Source organism: Cyanistes caeruleus, chromosome 6, assembly GCF_971803275.1.
Source record: "Cyanistes caeruleus chromosome 6, bCyaCae1.hap1.1, whole genome shotgun sequence".
Classification (NCBI taxonomy): Eukaryota; Metazoa; Chordata; class Aves; order Passeriformes; family Paridae; genus Cyanistes; species Cyanistes caeruleus.
Genome location: NC_141706.1, coordinates 41,825,654 through 41,851,419, shown reverse-complemented (window position 1 = coordinate 41,851,419; position 25,766 = coordinate 41,825,654). Strand labels below are relative to the sequence as shown.

The window sequence follows — 25,766 nt, the reverse complement described above, 5'->3', positions numbered from 1 at the left end:
TGAAAGCAGCTTATGATCAAGGATACTTCACTAACTAGACTTGATTGTTTGAAAGGAAAGAAAAATTTGATCCTAATGAGATTAAATTTAAAGTGGTCATTTGCTTCAAAGCTGAGATTAAAACCTGGGATTTAATCATAGACAGCAAATTTTCAAAACCTACTCTTACTTCAGCTGAAGCTAGAGGCAAAATTTTGGAGGCCAATGAAGGCAAAAGAATGCATGCTTCAGTTAGAAGATGTATATGACTGAGAAGTGGCTCATACTTCAGTTATAAACTGTTCACTGGAAGTTTCCATGTGTTTGGTGTCTCTGGATGACAGGTGATCACAAGATATTCACCACGTTCTGCTTCCACTTCCCAAAAATACCACTTCTGTTTACTGTCCCAGGACCAAACCAAAACCATTGATGTTATTAGGCTGGGGATTTAAGTCCTCAGATTCCAGGCAGTTCATTTAAGAATAAAGCAGATCATCTTTGACAGTGTGCTCAGGCTTTCTGTGACACTTGCATGGAACAGAGAAATTTTCTATCATTTTTGTGGCTTTGATGCTTTCTGGAGCTGACTTACCCTTTAGGCTAATGAAAGGAAGGAAAGTGCTGACAAAATTGGAGGAGCTAGGTAGTGATACTGAGAGTTGCCCTGTAAGGAAAAAAGCTTAAAAGCAAGGCATAAGCAGTTGTCCCCACTTTTCTTCTTCAGAACAGGGAAGGTAAAAATACTGTATTTTATGGGGCCATGCCTCATAGAAGGGAGAGCTTATGTGACAACACTAATCTGAAATGTAAATGGAATTAAAATATTTATACGAGAATCTACTGTTCTGATAAGACTATATTAATGTGCCAAAAAAGTCCAACCCTGTTCTTTCTCTCTTCCCACTTCAAAATTGCTTTATAAATTGTAGAGGATTGTAATTGTTGACTTGATGCAAATTATTTAGGCTCGTTTCTACATAGCTCTTTACTGGCATTAATTTTAAAAGGCATAATACTTTTAAAGTGACTATTTTCTCTTAAGAATGTTAGGAAGGTCTTTCTTTTGGGTCTTTCTCATTCCCTGACGATTCAATATTAATTGTTTCACAATGATAATAAAGGTTGGCCAACTTCTGAGACCCATTTTGAATTCTGCTTAAGGATATAATGTAGAAGGCTTTTGCTACCAGGTTGCATGTCTGGTGTATGAAGATTTCTCTGCAGTTTACTGACCTTCAGTCCTAGACTGTATACCTGCTTTTCATATATACTGCACTTGTCAGAGCTAGAAATAGGCATGCTAGCAAGAGTTGTATGTACAAGGTGATTCTTCCTAAAGAGAGGACCTAAATGCCTGAGATTTGTGCAAGGTGAAAAATTTGAGGTGCAGAAAATTTGTAAGCAGAATCAGAGATGCTGGCCTGAGTTTCCCTCTAAAACAGAGTTTTAGAACATTGACATACTGCCAATGACATGTCATGCTCTGTTCTGTTATAAAATAGCCTGTGAGTGGAGAATTTACCCAGGAAAGATCTTGTGGCAGGGAATGCTTCCAGTGCTCAGGCATGTGTCCTAACCAAAGCATGGCTGTAGGCTGTAGCTGTTCGTGAAAGTTATCATGGTACAAAGAAGGGATTTCAATTTATTTATGACAGCAAATTATTAAAACTTTGCAAATTTAGATTGCTCTAAGTGGGAAGGATGAGTTTTGAGCTGTGTTAACTACTATTTCATCTGAACCAGCTGAATGGGGAGTTACAGTTAAGTACCTACGCCCCTAACCTCAGAGTTTTCTACTCTTTTCTAAATGAAGGAATCCTAATTTATTTTTTTTTATGTTGATGTGATATGTCATTAGGACTGGGGGTGCAAATCTGAGGCCCCCTGAGTCTGAGTACTGTTCAGGGAAATATGGCATAGAAAATCACAAAGTGGTTTCAGTTGGAAGGGACCTTTTAAAGATTATGTAGTCCAGCCCTTTACAGTGGTTTCCATTAGTCTCACAAGAGAGCAGAATTGATCCCCTGCAGACTGAATTCTTGACTGACAGTCCTAAACCTGCAGCAGTTTTTCCCACTGGAGTTTGCATAACTGATGGTAACTGCATCTCCCTTCACGTTCTTGTACTGCTTGGTCTGGTAGCGTAAAACTGAGTCCTTGTCTGGGGCTTTACTCACCTTTTTTAACAAACTAGAGCTTGAACCCATGTCTGCTACCCTGTACCATGCTGTTCCTCCAAATTTGCCTTCTACTTACAGCACAGTCCACATCCTTTCCACCCTGCCTCTGTATCTCACCAGGTCTCAATCCTTTTATCCGTATCCCACCAATCTTCTTCTCAGATCAAAACTCTGCCCACAAATACTTGCTGGTACATAAACATTATATCTTTAAAAAGTATTTTCTATACTCCCTGTCTGAGAGCAAGAGGAGCGTATGAAGCACCTCCATTCCTGTGAAATGGAAATATGTGGACACTTATCTCTGCAGCTTTCAGTGTCCTGGGGATGTAAACCTGCTTTTTGCCTGATGAATGACTGATGTGAATTAAAGCTGCCTATTTCTTTGCAAGAGTAAAAGCAAAGTAGGAGGGAAAACATGGTTCTATCAGCCAGCACACAATTTATATTCAGATGATTTAACTAGCACCATACCTAATATGAACAATGACTAAAATTTTGATATTGACTCATTCAAATTAAAATATTTGTAAAAATAATACCCTTATTATTTGAGAATGACTTGGGTTTTAAGATAATAGTTAGGAAGCATAACATGCAACTTACTCAAGCTATCCTATACGAGGTTCATCATAAAATGACTTCTGTGTGATGAGATATGAAAACAGAGAGCAGCAGTCCCAGTTTTCTTGCAGTATGTATTTCTATAAAAAGTTTATAAACTAAATTAGTTAAATTTTTGCACAAAGTTGATACAGCATATGAATTTATACAGCAAAAGCTTAATACTCTTATCTATAAACACATAACAAAATTAAGGATAACAATTACTAGAAAAATACAAGGCATCTTTGCCATTTATGTTTAGAGTAGTACATAGCCAGTTATAAGTTATTAAAAAGTGCACAGCAAAAGCCCAATGAATACAATCCTTTCTGTGCCACTCCATAACTACTAGAAATCTTACAGTCAATAGTGGGGGAGAGGAAAAAAGGGAAATCCCAGATAGACAGGGAAAGTGCTGTTTTGTTTTTTACTATACATTTTATTTGCAAACCCCCCTTTATTTGCTAAAGAATATTTGGAATATATTATTCACACCAGGACTCTGGGATAACTTGGTGAATATCACATCATTTTGACCACATGTGTGTGCATGTAATTATATCAACATTACTAGGTATGTAATCAAATTAAAGCCTTTTTCAAGAAAACCATTATTTTATCTTCAGAAAACCTCACACATCTATAAAGATGTTTTTACTACCATTATGAAATTGTTATTCTATGAACTACTAAATCCCACTTAATATGTCTGCCTACTCCCTTCTTTCCTGACCATGTAATCTGATATAAATCCGTTAGGTTTAAGGGTTTGAGATGCCTCTGGACTTGAGTTTGAGCGCTTTCAGTTCCCACTGTGTGGTCTAATTTAATCTCTTGGCCCAAGATTCCTGTCTCTAACTATCTGGCCAATAACAACTTTATCAAATCAAGACAGTAGAAGGCAGCAGACAGGAAATACCGAGTTGTCAGTTATATTTGGAATATCACTGCTGACTTCATGGTGCAGAAAGCAGCAGTAGTAGCTAATAAGTTAGGATCCAGATCCTCAAAAACTACTGTGCCTTAAATACCTTTAGAATTCTGTGCCAAAAGAACCGACCAAATAGATCCACAGAAATCTGTACGTAGAAGTTAAATTACTTTTGATGTAAAATTTGCCAACCAGATCCAGCAAAACCCCAACTAGTAAAAATAGACTTTCAGCTACAATCTGCCTTATCTTCTCTTAAGCTGCCTGACAATAATGGATGTTGCACAAGAGGAGCGCTGAAAGTACTTCATGTTATCAGCAGAACCCTTTTGAAAAGATATGGAATTTTAAGCTACAGAAAGCTTATAGAAGGTAATACCTTGTATTTAGAGTTATATTATTTTTAACTCATAAGAAGGCATCTAGCAACTGTCAGAAAAAAATGTCAGAGCTGTATTATTTCCTCTGAGTATCTGCTATTCTTAAGTGCACGATATGCGAAGCTTTAAACTTCGGGATGCTATATGCTTGTTGAAAATATTAACTGTTGGCCAAATTCTGCACTTCAGTATCAAGTACAACTTCTAACAAGCTCACAAGAATCTTTGACTGATTATACAAACAAAAACTAGCCCTTCTTCCTTTGTATTATGATAGTATATTATAAGAATAAAACATCTGTACTTTAGAGGGACTATTTCAATTTCATGATTTTTAGTTTCAAATAGTGGTAGTGAACAGCAGATTTTTTTATTGCTTAGAGTCCAAAAAATCTTTACAGATGCCTCTAATAATATCAGGAACCATCGGCTCCAATCCTGTGAACTCTCTGGTGAAGAAAGTATGAGATTCTCTTGGTTCAGAAGCCATGTCTTTCAGATCATCCAGAGGTGCCCAGGCAATGCCAACAGAGAAGACTGTTATTCCTACAAAAAGGAAATAAAAAAGACACCATTTTGCCTGTGGATACAAGAAAACCAGCCATTTATACATTAATGAATCAATGTGGATTTGAAAAGCATGTTTCAACACCTGCAGTCTGTCAAAGATAATTAACTTTTGCCACTAAATACCAGGAATTAGATTTGTCTGAGGAAAAATCCCGAAGGAAATATGAGATATCATAAGAGCTGATGTCTGAGTTGTTCTTGTAGTGACACATAGGAGTGTAGCAGTTACAGTGTCAGTCTTGAAAAACAAGTAGTGCTGTGTAAAATGATTTTGAAAGTAAGTTTGGTTCCTTTGTGTATACTTAGTGCCTTTATATACTTACATTTCAAGCATCATTAGCCCAATGAGTTTTTTGGCCACAACTGCTTATTCCCTTCCTAGATGATGATGGAGCCACTTGGCTCGTTACTCCTACTCTACTGTTTAGGGAAATTAGACTGGGTGTATATATATAGATATATATATCCCTAAGCTGCCATAAATCAGTGTAGTCAAACCTGGCTCTGTAATACTGGTTGCTGGGGTTTTTTTCCACCCTAATGGATAACAGTTCCTAGGGCCTTACATTTTGCTGAGTTCAAAGCAAGTATGATACTCTGAAAACTTTAAAATCTTAACATTTGTAGCACAGCAGAAGTAGGATGGATCAACGTTCACCGCTTTTCAAAATATGTAATTTACCTGCTTTTTGTGCAGCTGCAGCAGGTCCTCTGACATCATCATAAGACTGACCATCAGTCAGAACAATGAGGAAATTCTTGTTGGGTCCATCTTTCACTGGCCCAAAGACATGCGTGGTTATGAAAGAAATGGCATCGCCAGTAGCAGTGCCCCCGCTCATGTAGCGGATGTTGCGGATGGCCGAGAGCACCTTCTCCTTAGTGACGTAGTCTGTAAAGCTGAACTCGCTTCTCTGGCTGTAGGTGAACTGCACGGCTGCCACCTTGGAGCCAATGTCAGAGATCTCAAAAGCTTTTGCCACATTGCTCACAAACTCAAGCATGAGGCGGAAGTTGCTCTCCCCAACGCTGCTGGAGCCGTCGATCAGGAAGCCAATGTTGACGGAGTTGTAGCAAGTCTTGCTACACAACATCTGCTCGTGTGAGCACAGTTTTTGGACAAGAGGTTTTACATATTTGGTAGTACCAAACCAGGTAGGCATTTGGTAGGAGAAGAAGCCATTGTTTCGACAGACAGCCTGTTTGAAAACAAACGGAATGGGTGAATGCCAGCAGAGCAGTGGAATGGATAATACTCAGACACCGATGATTTTTCTTACAAAAGCAGGTTAGAAATGAAGCCTCGTGGTGGGAGCTTAAGATGGGTTTTTGTGTGCTTCTCTTTAAAGAAACTGAAACATCTGCACTCAAAGTCAGTGAAAGATGTAGCACAGCTTATTTTATCCAGTAATAAAGCCAACCTGCCCCCCAGGCTCTGAAAGTTTTCAAATAATATAGCTTTATTCACAAGAAGTGCAAGAGTTGAAAATTGTAATTTTGTTTTATGTATGTGAACTAAGTCATGGTACTAAATAGCCAAAGGATTGAAATTTCTCTATTTTGCTTATACACTGAAAATTAGCCTTTGTTTTCCCTTTGAACTTGGTGAGACTTTTGGATTTTTAATCTATAATGTGTCACAAACACAGAATTGGGTAGAAATATAGCTCCAGATCATTCAGAGTAAACTTTCTTTTGCCCTAGCTTCCATCAGATGCATATAAAGTACAAGACAACTGAGAAAGGGGTTAAATTCAAAATCAGCTCTCCAACTAATCTGGCTAAGATTAAAATGCAGAAGGGAGGACAGGCCTCAGCCACTTAAGGTCATGTCTTTTTGTGCCTCTACAGGGGTAGACAGTGATAGTACGAGGGAAAGAGATCACCTAAAAGAGGAGAGATCTAGATTAGATGTTAGTAGAAAATTCTTTACTGTGAGGATGGTGAGGCACTGGGACAGTTTACTCCGAGTACTGGATGCCTCATCCCCAAAAGTGTTCCAGGCCAAGCTTTAGCTACCTACTCTAGTGGTTGGTGTCCCTGTCCATGGCAAGGGGGTAGGAACTGGATGACCTTCACAGTCCTTTCCAACCCAAACCACTCTCTGTTGCTTCTGTAAGTTCATAAGGGTTGGACCTGTCTGCAATACCTCTGGGATCAGCAGTTAGGTATCTTGTCCCTAGAAGAAGCAGAGCTTTGTTCTGTTTGTGCCATTTCTGCTGAAATTAGACATTAACAACCTCCCTGTGGAAAATGACCTGTTTCCTCACTGCAGGGTAAGTGAAGACCTACTGATCAGAAAGCTCATGTGAGAGTAGGTTATTGGTGTTTGAATTCCTGCTCTAACTCAAAAGGAGCAAGATCCAAAACTCTGCGTACAAGTCTTGTACACAGACTTGATAGAACATGCTTTTCCATATTTTCTGTCCACTTAGTAGTGAAAGTAAGTAAATAATTATCCACAGAGCAGGTAAGAAATAAGCACCTCCCTGTCTGCCCTTTTGGGAGAGAGAATGTATCACATCAGCATTTCATTGCTTTGGCACATTCAATCATGCCTGAGATAGGGGAATTTTCAGATAGGAGATAGGAGAGTCTTCATGCAATTACAAATTCCAGGAGCTACAGCTTAGCCAAGTTTCTGAACTGGGAGGACAATGGTACCTTTGTGTGGCCCCTTCAGCAGGAAAAAATGTCCATTATTTCTTTAACCTTCCTTCTGCTAGTCTATTAAAACTCTTAGGAGCAGGGATAATTCAATCAGCTGGTTTGAGAGAATATTTTTATGTCTATACATCTGTATGGGTTATTATATATATACATATATTAGTTCATTAGTTCAAATTCTCCAGAATGATATTCATGATTGAAAACCAACTAATTCTTTCTTACTTTGTCAACAAAACCAATGTCTTGTACCATTCCCAGCTCCTCTGCTGTGGGTTTTGCTACAGACACAATGAACACGTTGACTCCAAATTCTCTGGCCACTATACCAGCTTCTTCTAGATCATCTGAGGGCCAGCCATCCAGAAACACTACAATGATCTTGGGAATCCCCTTCCGTGCTCCGTTTTCCAAAGAGAAGAATTTCTGAGCTGTGTACTTCAAAGCTTTCCCTTGTTTTGAACAGGAAAATAAAATGAAGAAATAATGCATACAGTGATGGTACATTCTGGGATCAGCTTCCCATCTGAAACTGTGCAGGATTTATGTTATAACTACAGGACTAAGCATCAAACTGGTGCCCCAGGAAATTTGATAATAATGAAGCTTGGGCAACCTCTAAGTTAAAAACGAATCACCCCAAGTCAACACACCTCCCCCCGCCAAAAAAAACCCCACAGATGAAGTTGAGGTAGAATTCCCTGAGACCTTTTTTTGCTGAAGGGTCTAGTTTTCTATTAGGAAGTAGGAATTTTAGTACCTGCCAATTGGATTGGAAGGAAGAAAGTTCAGGAGCTACCTAAATTTAGCTTGTGAAGTACAATGTCATTAGATGCTTAGTTTCAATGTCTGGCTAGTTTTGTCTGTGATAATTCATTTTCTTCAGATTAGCTAGCAGGGACTGAGTTTTGGATTTGTGTGGAAAACTGTTGATAATAGAGGGACCCTTTTGCTATTATTGAGCAGCTCTTGCACAGTCCAAGGCCTTTTCTGCTTCATGTGCCACCCTGCCTGTGAGAAGGCGGGGGGTGCACAGCCAGGACAGCTGACCCCAACTGACCACACAGGTATATTCCACACCATGTGGTGTCATGGTCAGCATATACAGCTGTGGGAAGAAGAATGAGGGTGAGGGGACATTTGGAGCATTGGCATGGACTGCTATGTGAGCTGGAGCCTTGTTTTTTTGGGAAGGCTGAACACCTGCTTACCCATGGGACATGGTGAATGAATTCCTTGTTTTGCTGTGCTTGTGTGAGAGACTTTTGGTTTCTCTAATGAATTGTCCTTCTCTCAATCTACAGTTTTTCTCATTTTCCTCTTCCCAGTTGTTCCCCCATCCCACTAGGGGAAAGTGAGTCAGCAGCTGCATGGGGCTTGGTTGCTGGATGGGGCTAAACCACAATGTCTTCTCACAACCACTTACTCTTAGTCTAATTCTTTAATTAGCCACCCAACAAGAAAGAAACACTAAGTCTTTTATGAATTTGGTTCAAGATATCTGTTACTAGTGAAAAGTCAATTACTGTTGAAATGCAGGAAGCATTTATACAAGTATAAACACTTGGTTCTAATAAAATGTGTAATAATCACACTGAACTTCTAGAAATTAAATGTGAGATGCAGCAATGTTCTAGTGGAAAATCACTGAGCCTGATTAAGGTAAGTCTGGCATCTAAAACACTTTCTGACCTATGTGAATTATAAGAACTTCAACATTTACCTACACACATAAACATACATATATAAAAATACATAAAGAAGTGATTTCTGTTTTAGGGGGAATATGAACTCACCTGTATTGGAATTGCCTCCTCTGAACCCTAATTCCTTTATGGCAAACAAAACTTCTTTTGCAGCAGTATAGTTTTTCAGATAGAATTCAATTTTTGGATGTTCACTGTGGAAAAATAAAAGAGAGTAATAAGGTTCACTTTTCATACTGGCATTAGCAAGGGAAAACACACTTGGAATAAATTTTGCTCCTGATAATATATATTCTTCTCTGGATTTTAATACTAAAATGTGAGTATGCTCCTTGCTTAGTAAGTCTTGCAATCCTTGGCAAGAGGAGTTACCTACCTGAATGGGTAAATTAAGGACAGCCTGATTCTCATGATTATTAAACAGCTGAAAACATTACATTGAAAATACATAAAGAAAAAAAATGAACATACCAGATATTAAACCAAATGCATCTGTGTAATTAAAGATTGGCAGGTCTTCTACTGTTTTTGTGACTAATACCTTCCTTATAAAAAATTCCTGCAAAATGAGGTTTGAGTTTTTTGATTTGAGAAGCTCAGGGTATGCTAGCTACTGACTAAGAAATTAAAGACTTTAAGTATTCTGTGTCCAGATTTCATTTTTAATTTACAATAGAAAGCAAAAACAAATGACCAGTTACAATTTGAAAAATATCAGCTGTAATTTTTATCAGTTGGTATGAGCAGGCTTTTGTTTTGTACACATACATAGCCATTAGGGATATTCTCTCTCTACAATTTTTAGAAACTGGCATCTCTCCTTTGCAGGGTGTTTACTGTTGTTCTATGAAGATGAGATGCAAAGCTGCAGCAGAGGGGCTGTGAAAAGTCCAGCTGCTCTCTAGTCAAATATCAAATATCAGAGACAGAAGATGTTCATATTTGTCATGTCCTCTCACATGCACACCTCCATATGGCACAGAGCAAACCATGCTACAGCTCAAGAGTTTCTTTCCCTTGCTATTCATCAGCCATTATTGAGTGATATTGTTCTGCAAAATGAGAAGTGATATGTTAATTGATTTCTCTTATAAATTACTGCATTATATTTTGTGTAGATCTGTTCTTACCTGGCCTGGACAACTCCAACATGAGGCCCTTCTGTTCCAATTCCCAACATTACAGCTACTTTTCCAACAAAGTTTTTCTGCAAGTTAAACCTTCGTTGGCCAATGTTGTAGCTTCCATCAATGAGAAATGCAATGTCAGCTTTACAGTCTGTGAACATCCAAAATAATTAGACTTACTAACACCAAATAAACACTTGGATTCTGCTTTGCAAAAGTTAAATCTGTGTGTTCTTACCTTTGTTTCCAGCCTTTTTATCAAGAGTCTTCTTAGGTCTTTTACCTTTGATGAAAAAACCAGCATGGATCATTTAAGAACAAAGAAGATGAATGGGCTGAAGTAAACCAGAAAAGGCTCTGACTCCAAAAATTACAGTGCAATCTATCTGCAGTAGGAATTGTCAATCAGTTTAAACTTCTGCTACTACTGCTTTCCTCCTTGGAGAATATTCTTTTTCAAATGAAACAGCTTAACTTTCTTTTCTACACCTGTCTGACTGATTACTGAGTTGTACAAAACCGGGTGGATTTCTGTACCTTGCCTTCCCAAGTGCTACTGTTTCTCAGTTAGCAACCCTGCTGTATAATGGAGTTTTAATGGTTTGGAAGCAAACCATGACTTAAACTGCAAACCAGGTGGTCTATAAACAACATCCAAATCCACTGTTTATATAGCACTTTAAATTAAAAATGGTTTAATGCAGCATTTTCTGTGGTGAAATTCACATAACAACTAATTTCTGCTGTGCATGTCCAGACAGCACTCAGTTGTTCAGTAGTTCTGTAAGAAGGAATGCATTAACTCTGTCTTCTCCATCACTTAAAAAGGATGAACATCACATGAGCTCATGAACTCCTACCTCCCTTTGTTTTATCTATATTACTTTTCAAAAATCATTCCAGTTTTTTTTTCATTTGCATGAACATTGATTCTGACCTCACTAATCTCCATATGATTCCTCTTTTTTCCTAGTGAAAGATACTCTGCAAAACCAGATGCTGCATCTGTTTTTCTTCTTTAAAAATAGATGAATCCCATGAAACATGTTACTTTAGCCAGGGACTCGCACACTGCCATGTCTCACACCTCAAGGGGCTTCCCTTGCTGCAGGGATCGTGTACCTGTAGAAGGACGTGCTGTTGACACCGATCGTCCAACTGCTTCAAGTGCTGTGCTCTTGGTACCTGCTAAAATAACAATAGTTTTGCTGGATTTTAGTGTATTTAGATGAAGTTACAAGTGCTTGAAGAATTACTGTACTTGCAATAACCTTTCTTTGTTACCTGCCATTAGCTACTCTGGCAGTAGGCTATGACCCTGGACAAACTTTTGCTGTAATCCAGTATTGCAGTCCTAATTTTACAGGTAATTAACTTCTGCATTTGCAACTACAGCAGATGATGAGCATATATATCTGATGAGAGGTGTTGAGCTGTAGTAACCAGTATTTCTAGCAGATAAAGTGAGGACTTGATCTGGAGAACTGGATTTGACTTTCACCCTCCCCAAAAGCACCTGTAATTCCAAGTTCTCAGCTAGCAACTTGCAATGGATACTACACAAGGACTACTAGTAACTTAGAGATAGTAGGCTAAATTTTAACTGTGTGAACAGTAAAAACACATCATAGAGATCTGCTTCATAAACTTTTTATACCAGCAAACACACTTCAAAGTTTTTGAAACCACAACAACATATACAACCAATATGTTCCTGCATTATGTTTTTTGAGGGTGGTTTAGCCTCACCTGAGTGGCAAGGCATGACAACTGGTTTGCAATTAGGCAATTAATAATTAAGAACTACCTCAGCTATGAGGACAAAAACTTCTGGACAAAACCACTACGTTGCACTGTAGCTTAGTGATCACATCATACATAAATTGATGTCACTGCTATTTTTGGAGGGTCAGTATTCTCTTTGCATGGAATGCTGCACGAGGTATTCCAAGGGCCTGACAAAGTACTGTTGCCTGCACAAATGCAGGCAGAGGGAGAGAAGGGATAAAACTAAATGTCTGGAAGTGGCAGGAGTACTGGACTGCAATGGCAGGATCGAAGCATTGACTTTGGTCAGCTTAAACTGGCACAGAACTGTCAGCTGCCTGCTATCATGTCATTATATTCTGAATAACTGATCCATTTTTATGTGTCAGCTTCTGTTACAGACTAGCTACTCTGGCTGGAATAGTTTCTCTTTAGGTAATCGAGGAAAAATGACGTTAAAATGATGAATTAGAAATGAAAACTTCTGTTGCTACTCATCCGATTCACTTTCTTTATGATTCATAAATACATACATACAGAGGAAGTGTCCTACAGTTCTGCCAGGGCTTCAAGTATGGTTTGCAAAACAGTAAGTATGATCCACCTACCAGTCACTGAGAAAGATGAAGCCCATCTAGAGAGCACCTGAGACTGGATCCCATTGGCATTTACAGCAGGGTAGCTTTCCTGTCCTGGGAGAGTCCGTACCCTTACAGCTCCTCCTGTGTTGGTAATCACCCCACTAAGGTTCAAGAAGAGTTGGTATAAATCAGACATTTTAGTCACAAGAAAATGCAATACAGGTCATTAGAACCACCATTTTTGTCACCAGCCTTCTCAAAAAGATGCAATAGAGGCAGACAGTTGAACAATCTGTAAGCTGCTGAAAAGACTTTAGAAGAAACTATTCCACAGAGCATCACACAGATTTATTAAAAAAAAAAAAAAAAGAAGTCAGGAAAGCCTAAAATTCCATCATTTAGTCTAATGCAGAACAGTGATGCTTCTGGCCATATAAATTCTTAAGTGACAGTAAGAAGCATCAAAACTGTCAGATCTTTTTTTGTGTGCTACTAAAAGAACAGTTATTATTTTCAGAGGCCAAAAGTCAAAGTTGAACTTCTCTAAGAGGGAGCAAAACTTGGTGCCTTGTAGTGCATGGGTAGGTACAGTTCTGTGGGAGACAAGCAATCATTTATCATAATCACTAATTAAACACAGCAATGTGTGCCTTTGTATTTACTTTTTGATTCTGTTTGATTTTCTGCTTGAAAAGACAACCTGGCCTAATCTAACATATTATGAAAGTAGAATAATCAAGGCCAGAGTTTAGAAAGCTTTACATATGTTTCTGATAATAGGAGATCTGGATATCTGTGGCAAAGGCAACTTCCATATAAAATTCTATGTAGATTGCTGTTAAAAGACATTAATTCTTCATGGATGTGACTTGAATTTCTAAATTGAACTGTGATTATATATATTTAGTTCTTGTAGCCTGGAACAGTTTCAAAATATACAAATATATTCTCATCTAGAAATAATTTATAGAGTATATAGACAAAGGAGCTTTAGTAAGGTTACCTTAAATGAATTTAAAATCAGATTATAAAGATGGCAAATACAAACAGCACCTTATAGTTCTTCAAAAAACAGTGAGAGAAAAATCAGACAAGAGCCATTATCTGGTTAGTTTTACATGACAGGAAAATCCAGGAAGTCTGAATTATCTTTGAGAAAAATGACACGTAAATGTACTTAGAATATAAATTTCTTCTCCAGTACCTGGTTCTCTTAGGCATTCAAGCCTTCACTAGTGTCTCAGTCTTAATGGATAAGGAAATGTGTCAAATAGAAGGTGTTTAATTGGAACAGTTTCTATTTTAAGTCTGTACTTGTAATTTTAGTGAAGATACTTTGGGCTAACATCAGCAAACCTGATCCATGCCCATATTAACTCCTAAGAAGAGCTCAGTATGGCTTACCACTTTCTTGGCTGTGGACTCACAGCTTTGCTGAACTGAACTCAAGAAAAACATTCAGATTGAAAGCTCAGCCTAAGAAGTATTCCTGGAAACAATGATTTAAGCTTATTATAGGCACACTGTGATCAATGTTGTCTACGTAGCTCCATTTTGTCTATTGGTCTTTACATTTTAATTGCAACAATAACAATCAATTAAATTCCATTGAAAATTCTGGAGGAAAAATACTAGTCTACCTAGTCTCCACTGAATCTGGAAGCTTTACAGTGATGCTGGCGTAGATTTACATTCTCCTTATCTATTTGTTGAAAACATTTGATTCTGTTTTTGAGCACAAGCTCCATACTGCCTTCTGGAGATACACTCCCTCTGTACAACAGCACTGCTATTCTTAATGCAAGTGGGGGCTGATACTAGATGTGGATGTAACATGACCTGTAGCCTTATGAAAGTTATTCCTTCTTTCTTGCCATTTTGTTCCATAGGTGAGTTAACAGTTTAAGGTCATCTTTTACAATCTGATCAGTTTCCCCTGGGATGTTTCTTCAGGTGAATCTACTCAGAGTGCACGTTTATATATGCTGAAGTGGAACAAACCATATATTGCCAGCCCACCTTGGTGTTCTGAACCAGATTGGGAAATTTCTTCTGGCAATGATTTATGATTGACTTTTAAAGCAAGATTTATCCTCTGTGGGTCTTGCAATGGTTTTTAAAGAGTGAAGAAGTGCCTATGCATTCCTCAGAATGACTTATATCTCTGCAATCTGCTTTGCTTTTCACTGCTGTGCTTTGCTCCTGTGTGACTGACTTGCATGCCATGGCTGTTTTGATTAAACTGGAACTCAGCAGATTTTCCAGGAACAGCTTTCACTTCCCTGCTCATTATGTTATATGCTACTGCCAGTGCTGCTTAACAGGGACTTTATGTAAAAGCTGTCAGTCCATTCTCTTGCCTAGCTTGTTAATAATGACCTAAATTTATACCTAAATGGTATTTTTCACTCAAAAATGGACACAAAGAGAAAAGCAGATGCACAAGGCAGTAATCCAGTACCTGTCTGCACAACAGCTCATGAAGAAAGTATACCAGCCAAGGGTAGCAGAAAGGTCTCATAAAATACAGGAATTTCAGCTAAAACATACTTTAAAATTGAACTGAATTGAGGTAAATCACCAAATTAAATGGAAACTTTTTAAGATCCCCATGCACTTCCTCAATGTGCAAGAATTGTTCATTTGCACTCTTGGAGAAATAGATACAGGGTGTTGCTGAATTTTGAATGAACTTCTTAAGGAATCTACACATCAAAATTGATACCTAGACAAAAAAAGAAAGTCTTCTGGCCATGGGAGGTGAGCCTTATAGATTTAACTGCTGACAGTTTATCCTCAGTGACTTTAGACAAGACAGCTGAATCACTTGAATTTCCATCTTTCCTCCTATCACCATCTCCCAACTCCTTCCAAATGAGCCTTTCTCCATCACCCCAAGAATTATCCTCCCCATCTCCAAACTGGTCTCCTGCTGCTGCCTGATTGCCATCAATCACTGATACGGAGCTGCTCAGGATTTCATGCCAGCATCCTCTGGGCCCCTATGCTGTGTTCTTTCTTTCATTTTCTGCACCCCTACTGCTTTTGGCAGGAAAGAAGCTCAGCAGCAAAAGCAGGCATGATACCAACATTTCCCAGGGATCTACAGCTGCTCAGAAATCCCTTTGGCCAGACAACATTTTTGTCATTATTCTTCTAGCAAACACGGGGGCAGCTCAGGTGCAATTGGTGTTTATGGGCACTTTGTAGCCAGCTCAGTAGTACCATGATATGCTTTGAGTTCTGGAACCCCAGTGCTTAATGAGGACTGGTTTCACCCTGTTACTAGTTAGAAAGGTTATGAAAAGGTTTACCTGCCTATTTAACATCTAAATACTACTGCATTGGGCTAGGTCTCCATTTAGTAGAATTGGCACTACAACAGAACTGCACAAGCTGAGAACCTAGTCCTTCATTTGACCTTCTAGTTATTAATCCAATTAATCACTCAGTGGTAGTTTAACTCAGTTCTCCATGCCTACATAGTGTCAGCCTGGTAGGAGGTTCTCCATTCTTCCCTCAACAAATAAATCTTTTATCCTTCTGCCCAGAAAAAGAATAATATTATATAAATATTTTGTTTCCTGAGAGTAATTACACATAAAATGAGAGAAAAAGCCAAATACAACAAGCTAAAACAGGCAGAAAGATTATTCATCTGTAGTACACAGAATTACTTGTAGCTGAATTCTGGTAATATTTTTTATGTATTACATGGTATTTTCTCGCCTTAATAACTGCCTCACAGTAATGGAACTACTCATAGGACTAAACATTATTTGATTTATATAAAATTAAGGAATCCAGCCTCAGTATAGACCCAGCAGGCAAACTGAAGTGTATGTGGAAGGGGGAAGAGATCCATGCTCACACAACCATTTTCAGTTTAAAAACCTAAACAAGCCCTGCTCCCACGACTGATGTTTCCTGAAATGCTGGGTGGTTGTCTGACACATGGTAGGTGACACAGGGCCAGGACCCAACAGTGCCAAAGGTGCAGAGCTATCTGCATTCACCAGGCAGTGAAATGGAGGGCACACCTGGTTCGAAACAAGTGGCTAGCTCAGTTATCTGGAAGAAATTTACAGAATTTTCAAAGCACAGATCTACTTTCACCACAATAACATCAAACTACAATCACCTGTTGGGAATATTGTCTTGAAGCTTCTTTCACACCAATATGGATTCATACATTACAACACAGGGCAAGAAGGAGCAAGTATTGTCTATGTTTTTGTTGGGCTTTGCAGCCTGCACTGAAATTAGCTGAGAACTAATCAGCTATTGCCTCTCCTCCATGCATCAATCCTTTCTGCCAGGACTAGTTATGGCTGTTAACAGTTGCAGCAAAGCCACCAAAATGTTCTCACGTACCAACTTCTGTTCTGAGTGTGAAAGGCCAGCTAAATTAATAGTCCTCAACTTAAAGGCAGTCTTCAGAAACAGCAGTTCTCCTAAACAGATAATCTTTCACCTTAAGTCTGCTTTTTCAAAACACCTTTCATACTCAGAGACTTGAACAAGATTAACGTAACTCCAATCTGGAAGACAGATTACAACGGTGAGTATATTTTAATCCCTTTATCGCTGTTAGAGCCCTCATTATTCTCACAGTGTCTGTGGAGAGAGACTGTTAGATGCAGGTTTTACAAAAAGCGTTGCATATTTCACAAGTAGTACAATTTATGTTGACTCTTACTATAGAAAAAGTATGGATTTTTCTATAGTCTCATGCTTCTAGGCTGGAGAACAATAGTACACATAGCTTATAAGGTACAGACTTCAGTGCAGAGCTAAGTGAAGTATAATAAAATAAAGCTTGTGCTATCTTATCTAGGTGAAGACTATGCAAATCCTGGAAAGAAATATGCATCTTCCATTTCTTGTACCTTTTACTTTTTAAGAAGTGTTTCCCAGCTGTGACAGAACTGAGCCCCAGCAGCTTTTGTGGTGGGACTTTGCTAACAGCCAGCCACAGACAGCCCTGGCATGGGAGGTACAAAAACACTGCCTAGTTGAACTGGTCAGGAACTTCTGTGTCTTTTCAAAATGTTCAAATCTTATAACGTCTTTAGAAAAAGGTCCTGACAGCAAGAATTTTTTTTCTTTTTAAAGACATCTTTGGCAAGAAATTGAATGTTAAAATAAATGGCTACATCAGTAAGTACAAATATTGCCCCAGGAAAAAAAAGAAAAAAAGAAGACAATGGGAAGAAATCTCAGTTTTCCTCAGTTCAAAAAAGAAAAACAATTTTAAAAAAGCAAATCCAAAGTCACTACCTGCATTTGATCTAGACGTTCTTTCACAAACTTTTTTTAGGAAAGAGTGAAGAACCAAAGTGTAATATGTTTTTTAAACACCCATGAAGACTTTTAAAACACACTAAATGGAGACTTCAAGTCTTTTCACAGAAGCATCAGAAGAAAGCCCATCTAACAACAAAATACACATAGAAAAATTCCCAAGCTCCTTCTAACTCCTCCTAAAGTACCTTAGCCTTAGATTCTTTTACAGCATTTGAGAAATTCCAGAATTTCTACTCAAAACCCCTCCTTAGGTCAATTTTTTTTAAAAAAAGTTCATTTTCATTTACTTAAGAGTTTAAATACTGTACAAGTAGCCCAAATTTTGGAAGTCTTGTTAAAAGTTATAAAATTTTAATTGACACTTTAAATAAGATTCTATATAGTAATGACAGCCCCTTAAATATTATTTTAAATGCTTGGCATGTTGTTTTTTTTTTTATGGCATTTAAATTGTCAAGCAATGAATATTTACTGAACAAAGTTTTATTTTTCTCATTTATCTTCTAGCCATTTATATTTCTGCAACATTTTAAGTTTATTGTTGTGGGTATTTGAACATAAAAAATACTCTAATAGCTGCAGCATCACATCAATATGTTCTGAAAAAGCTTTCTTCAGTTGCTTGATGCTAAAAAAAAAATAAAATACTGTAACCACTTTTCCTCCATTTCTTTTAAACAGTTTGTTTGATGCAAGATTTTAAGAAAGTCAGAAAGTGAATTTGCTTTTGTTCTTCAATTAGTTACTATTTATACTGTATCCTTCCATATCTGCTGGTGATACAAGTGATTTTACAGTCTAAGTCCACCTGTGGCCAGTGCTGGGAAGTTTTGGAAAAAGTTAACAAAGCTGTTTTCAGGAGCACTCAAACACAGCTCTGACAACTTGTGAGCTGCACAGACATTCTTTTTTCCCTTGTTTTCTCCCAGTGACATTCCTATTGAGTTAATAGGATCCAAAGTCCAGAGAGATTTTTACTGTGATTGCATCAAAAGGCTAAGATTTGTAAGTGTGGCAAGGACTATATAAACTCACTTTGGCACATGGATTAACAATGATCTGACTTACCTGTGTATGGCAGCTCCACAGACACTCGAAAGAGAGGCATAAACTCCATCCCCAAAGACATAAAATTGCCACAGAGGACAGTTTGCTGGGCAAAGGACATCTTCTGTCCCCTTTCTAAGGTCAAGTCCTCTTGTAAAGCACGTGATAGCAGTAGAAGCTAAAGAGAAAAGAAGAATTTTTGATCTGAAAATCCTAAGGGTTTGTTGTTGGGGTTTCTTTTTTAATGTTTCTACAGTTTCCAAGTTTAAAGCAGTGTCTGAATTTGAAATTAGGTACAATGCCTACAAAGATGTCTTTGGAGCCTGCAAATGTACAGTTATTACAAAAAAAACTTCCCATGAACAAACAGCATGAAAATAACATCCAAGGAACATTACACAAGGAAAAGCAATTCACATCTGTAAATTTACTGCAGAGACAGAAGGCCAAGGGGAAGACCTTTGAGGGCTGATGGACCACAGATGCAGGTGGCACTTTCCAAGGAGGAAATTAAATCACTCTGACATCCACACAGAAATCTCCAGTGATAAGACATCTATGAGTCACTTGGGAAATTCTGAATCTTCTCTCCAGTGGCATTAATGAAGCAAGTTGATAGCAGCATTTCCCTTAGCCTCTTGCAATAAATCCTGCTGAGGCCAGTGTTAAAAAACAAAACCAAAGGAACCAAGTTTTTCTCCTTGCCCTGGTAACATAGTAACACCTAGAACATTGGTATCGATTCATTACAGTGAAGTTTACAGCATTATCATTGTGCAGAGGACTGTCAGATTCGTACAGTGATACAAAAGTCATTTATTCATCTGAGGCACATGCATTTTTTATGTAGAACTCTGCCTTTTTTCAGAAGCTGCTCTCCAGGTTATCATCATTAAGCTTTCATTGTGCTTGCCTGTGTGCAATGAAGGTATGCAGACACAGATTAACATCAGTACACAATTTTGCTTGGCAAACTGATGCTTTTTCTTTTGAAAACACAGAGGTCTTTATCTTACATGGCAACTACCATCCTTCTACTACACAAGATAGCACAATCCCCTGGTTTGTTGCACAGCAAATTAGAGATTTAGCTTAGATCATTATCGATTCAGCAGCGTAAATCTAACCCATGCCCTGCTGTTTATTCTGAACTTCCTAAGGCACATCTTGCCCTAGCATCCAAAAGGTGCAAGAACCTTTTCTAAATGCACCTGGAATACTACCTTTGCACAGTGTTAAGATGAAATCTGGCAGAGGCTGGCCAAGGTACCAATGCATGCACCGCAGCATTATATGCCAAGGACTGGATGTTTCAGGGATCAGTGATCTGTCTCTCACCTGCTTTTCTGCCTGCTGTTTTCATTCTTACCCTGGGCTGTTTCCTGGCCCAAACTGCTTAAAAATGAAAGCACTTGGAGTATATGCTGTTCTTCATCAGGAGATGGAAAAGATGATACCTGCAGCTAATCTCACTGATTTTAGAGCTGAAAAGCAGCACAATTGCAGCCAGAAATGCAGAGGGAAGCATGCCTGTTCATTCTGACTGCGTAAATACACACTCATCAATTATGCATGTAGTTTTAATTATATACAATAATCATTAATGCTATGCTGAAATGATGTTAAACTACCTAATCACATCTTCCTGAAAAATCTTTGCTGCTACTTGGTAGCACAAATTTGGGACTTATATATGCTGAATCCGCCTGTATAGTCCAGAGTAAGAAGAAAAGAAAGCAGTAAGCACTCCTTTATTTTTTCCCTTCTTAAGATAATAAAAGTTGTCTACCTAGCAAGAACTGAAGTGATTTAATCTGATTCTCAAGCATTCTAAGAATTAAAGAAGTTTCTTTTAAGACTTAGTCTTATCTACTCACATCCTAGCTGTGCTTAGCTTAAAAACAAAAGGCAGAAAAATCAAACAGAATCACCGCTTGTACCTAGAAGCTCCATATTTTCATTGTCAAAAGTGCTGTATTATTGGTAAGGTAAAAGAAGCTGATTTGCTTTGCTGTTTGAGTCCCCTAATCCTTTAATGGAAGTTCTACAAGTGTGTTTGCTAATTACTTGGCACTGAACAAGTAGTATCCACCAAAGGACCCCTAGCAAGACCATCAAAAAATCCAACAGCAGCTGGGAGGCTGGAAATCCTTGGAGGAGTAACTGCAGTAAGCTCCACTGGCAATCTCAGCTCTTGCAGCACTGCTTGTGCCTCTCGCCTTGCAACATTTTTCCAACCTCTAAAAGTGCAAGACTCCACAGGAAGTTTTAACTCCTGTCATTTCTAATGCAATGTTCTTGACTGAATTCCTTGGCTGGCTGTGCATACGAAGACAGTAATTAGACATGTCTAGCTAACAAACCCTCTATCGCTTGGAGATCTTTATTTCCCTCATCACCAGGTACTTACTAATTACTGTCATGTGGTGGGCTTTTACATAGCACAGAAGAGGGGAAAAAATAATCTTTCTGTGTTTTCCTGGGCAATCAAAACACAGAAATCCATTGTAGCCCAGCCACAGGATTTTTCTGTACTGGCAGCCTAAAGACTGTCATGATCCTTGTCTGCACGAGAGGTAGGTTTCTAAGGGAAGGGTGCACGTTGCTGCTGTGTGAACTGAAGAGCTGACATGCTGTAGCTGGGGGATTTAGCAGTTTTACCTCAGCTGGTTCAGCACTGAGGTAGAAACACACACTTTCAGGTAAACGATGCTGTTAATTGAAAGCAACCATTTAATTTTAGCTTTCTCTGTAGGTAGATTTCTCCAAGCCATAACTCTAAAATAGAGACTAACATTGGAAGTGTTTGGTGAAGTACCAAAATGAAAGCAAATTTTTTTGTTGATTACCAAAATTAAGACTTATGATATCAGCTCTGCAGTAGTTTTTGTTCTTCCCTGTTTGTTAATAATCAGTCATCCCACACATAAATCATCCGTGATTTCATTGCAAACATGAAAATGTATTAATCAGGTAAGAATACTAGAATATATAAAATCGTTCTTTGTCATCTTACACACTCATCATTCTCAAAAATTTCATATATGATATTACTATTGAAATTGAAGAAGTGCTTGTTTTTGTTAGTCTATCCAAGGTACTTCAACATGTCAAAAACAGCCAAAGACATCTGTCTATATATGAAGCAACTGAGGTAAAACCTGTATGTTTTAATCACTGTAATTGAAGAATGCAATGGAGGCATTTCTTTCAGTATTTATGTGATGCAATACTCTAAATCCAAATATTTTGGAAGAAATAAATATAAGCTTACAATTTACAGGAAAGGGTTCAGTTCTAGTCTCCGATGAAAACGTGAGACCTATGCTCTGTTACATTCAATTAGGCCTTTAGAACCACAATAAAACAACTATCACCCCATCCTTTCAAGACACACACCCTTCAAGCTTCACAGAAACACACTACATAAGCAAGCTACAAAGAAAAGAAACTGCAATTCTTCCTGATTTAGGCCATATTTAAAGGGTAGGGATGAATGTCTTCCATCATTGTTGACCTAAAAAAAAAGAAGAAAAAAAATAGCAAAGACTCACTTCTCTATTAAAACAACCATGTTTTCAATCATTCCATCGATTTTCATAATTTCAGTGCCTCTTCCCCTGTACTCTGAGTTTTCCATGAATAGCTGCCTTTTATGTCAATTTATAAAAGTTCTGACTTAACTTTTAGCAGGAGCCACTGCTTTAAGTTATTCTAAGGAAATAAAGCCCTTAGGCAAAATCTGATATTTTCTCACCTTGAAGCTTCTGTGCATTTCTTCGGGAAAATTTTATGCAAAGAAAAAATAAATCCTATGTACATTATTACAAAATTAAAAATAGGGGCTTCTACGTGAAAGATAGCTTTATGAGTTGTAATATAGAGAAATACATCTCTATTATGCTCCCTATTATTTTAGTATTTAGTTTGGTTTTTTTTTAAAATAGAAAAATTTTAGGTTATTTTTAATTTTAAGGCTTCAAACAAGCCTGCTTTTTCTATCTTATGCAAGCAATATTGATAGCTGGAAAAACAAAAAAAGACCATACTAGTCATACTATATTAGAAAACACATTCACAGATTACATACTAACTCATGTAAATCTTTGGTACGTACCCTGATCTGGACAAGGGCAATGGGATTTAGAGAAACCTGGTCAGGGCTATATCATTCATTTCAATGTGAGAACTGCCCTTTTCTCCTCATCCTAAGGCCTCTTGCCATGGCATGGCAGTGCTCACCACCTGCATAGCCTCATGTGTGGCAGCCAGAACTGCTGATCTTGGCAGCATTCCTGCCTGTCCCAGTGGAGTATAAAGCTGTAAGATCCTCCAGGATCTTCCCAAACATTATGAGCTTAAATACTGTAGATTCTTGAGGAAATTAATGCCCTTTCATTACTTTAAACAACAGAATTTAGGCACTATTACAAAGGCAAGTTTCTACTTCAATAACCAAGTGCTGCTGAAGTTAGGTGCTCAGAATAATGGTAAGAGACAAGGTCTTACAGAAACTTTTAATGCTATTTAAGCTGGTTCCAGATACCTTCAGGTTACAGTGGCTTCTCCAGCCCTGAAGGAAGCATTCCAGAACACTTTCATTTGTTTCTTGCCTGACTGTCAGCACTTCATTTATAAAGCACCTGTAAAATAAAAAAGGGAAAGGAACTGGGGTTAGAGAGGGTTTTCCACTGCTGTATGGTTTTTATTTTTCTTAGCCATGGCATTCCTTCAACAGATAGCTTTTTCCAGTTTAGCACAAAAAAAAATTCCAAATCTTTGATTCAACACAAAATGACCAGCAAATTCTGATTTTTAGTAACTGTGAAATCATTAACAACCGTTCAGAAAAGCCTGGGGTCACTCACCTTCTGCAGGCCAGGCCAGCATCTGGAAACATGTTCTTCTGGAGGCTCTTATCCTCCCTTGGTGAAAGGTTCCACTGAAAGGGGCAGACAAAGTGCTTGCGTCCTTCTGTCACATATTTCTCCAACTCCTTCCCGTGGCTCCTGGCTCCCATGGATTTATTCTGGTTTTAGGAGAGCCTGCTCTCCAGCAGCAAGGATGCAGTCCAACACAGGATGGAGCAACAGGCAGTCCCTGCCATACCCTGCTAGGCATCCTAAGCCTGTTCTTTTGCTTTCCAGGTCGAAATAACGGCAGGGCAAGTTTAAAACGTTTTTAATCGATTCCACGGTATAAAATACGCCAGAGATCTTCAAATTGCCAAGCACTGTACGAGTACCTTCATTACACACACAGACACACTCCCACTCACTCTTGCTACCGTCACTCCCCCAGATAGGGACACTTGTCACCACGGCGCTGCTTCAGCCCGTGCCAGAAGGTCTCATCCCCGTCTGGAAGCGTTCCCAGACCTGCTCCGTGTCCCCCTGAGCTTGCCCCTGCCCGGCTCCACGCCCCGCATCCCGGCGTGAGGATGCGGGAAGGGAGGGCCGAGCCGGGACCCGCGGCCGGGACAAGCGGCGGGGCGGGGCAGGCCGGGCAGAGATGCTCGGAGGGGGAAACCCCCATGGGATGCGGCGGGGGGACAGCGGCCAACTCACCCGAGCCGTCGCTGCCTCGCACGGTGCCGGAGAGCAGGAGGGAGCCTGCGAACAGACAGGGAGTGGCTCGGGGCGCTGCTCCGCGCCCGCCCCGCCGGCCCCCGCCGCTCCCCGCGCTACCCACCGAGGAGCAGGGCCGAGAGCCACATGGCGGGGGACGGGGACGGGCCCGCAGAGCCGAGCCCAGAGCCCAGAGCCGAGCCCAGGAGAGCGGCGTGTGCCGGCCGGGTCACCGCACCGTGCCCTGCGCGCTGCCCCGCACCTCCGCCGAGCCGTACGGCAGCGGCAGCCGCCGCTCCCGCTTTAAACCTGCGGCGGGCGCATGAGCACTGGGGCGGGCGGGAGGGAAGGAGGGCACGGGGCTGGGCAGGGGCAGCTCCGCCGCGGGGCCCGGCAGGTGCTGCCGTCCCTCCCCCGCCGCGCCCCCCGCCGGCTCCTTCCCCCGGCAGTCGGTGCGGCCCCTCGCATCCCTGCCCGCAACTCCGCCGCTCCCGGCGGGCGGGGGCCGTGTGAGGACGTCCCCGTGGCCGGCGAAATGCCTTTGGGGTTTGCCTTCCCGCCCTTGCCCGTGCACACCTCGGTATCCCCTCCACCTACGGTTCTCCGACACCTGATGTCAGGCAGAGTCTTTACTCCAGATGTCCTGGGGAATAGCAGCGAGGTGAAAGCTGCTTCGCCGCAACCTCTGCCCTGAGCGAAGGGACGGGGCTGTCGTGAGCCCTGCGAGAGCTGCCGAGCCGGCAGCCGCCGCTGCGCGGGCCTTACCTGGTCCAGCAGCGGGAGAAGAGGGGGATTTAAGCCTGATTCAATCGTTCGAAGAGATGAAAACACCCGAACCGGAGTTTCGCCTATCGCTTCCGTTCGGTCTAAAACGATAGCGCAAACACCGCAGGTGCCTGCCTTTCATTCAAGTAAAACTTTTCTTAAATTAAATTAAAGGGGAGAAAAAGCAACAAAACCAAAACAAGCACCAACCAAGCAACCGAAAAGCAAAGCAAGCCCGCAGCTGGCAGGCTAAGCCGTTTCGGCAGCTGAATGCACACACAGCTCGGAGCTGCCGGCTGGAGCTGATGTGCGCTGCACAGGTCACCTGGCAATCGTGGGCAGAGGGCAGAAGTGAGTGTATTTTAATAACGAATGCCTTAAAATCGCATTTTGTGCCAGCCGTCAGCATCCGCTGTTTGACTTCTGCTGGGACAGCTGTTCCCGAAATGAACTTCAACGTAAGTTTATGATTTCATAGGAATTAGGATTTGCCCGAGCACAAAATTAAGTGCTGGAGGGCGTTGCAGCCAACCCTGAGAGCGAGCGGCTTTGGGAGGCAGCTGCTCAGGGCGACTCGCTTTAG

General features: G+C 40.0%; 1 protein-coding gene across 1 annotated transcript; it reads right to left on the bottom strand.

The window, feature by feature from the left end:
- Positions 1 to 2,846: 2,846 nt before the first annotated feature.
- COCH (cochlin) lies at positions 2,847 to 24,748 on the bottom strand. Its single transcript, XM_086892385.1, has 11 exons — positions 24,543 to 24,748; positions 24,419 to 24,463; positions 18,873 to 19,029; positions 12,525 to 12,658; positions 11,272 to 11,337; positions 10,388 to 10,432; positions 10,153 to 10,300; positions 9,113 to 9,216; positions 7,542 to 7,768; positions 5,332 to 5,848; positions 2,847 to 4,625 (listed from the first exon to the last, which is right to left on the bottom strand). Exons 1-11 carry the CDS (start codon positions 24,565 to 24,567, stop codon positions 4,450 to 4,452), a joined length of 1,644 nt encoding a protein of 547 aa, XP_086748511.1. The 5' UTR covers positions 24,568 to 24,748; the 3' UTR covers positions 2,847 to 4,449.
- Positions 24,749 to 25,766: the final 1,018 nt, after the last annotated feature.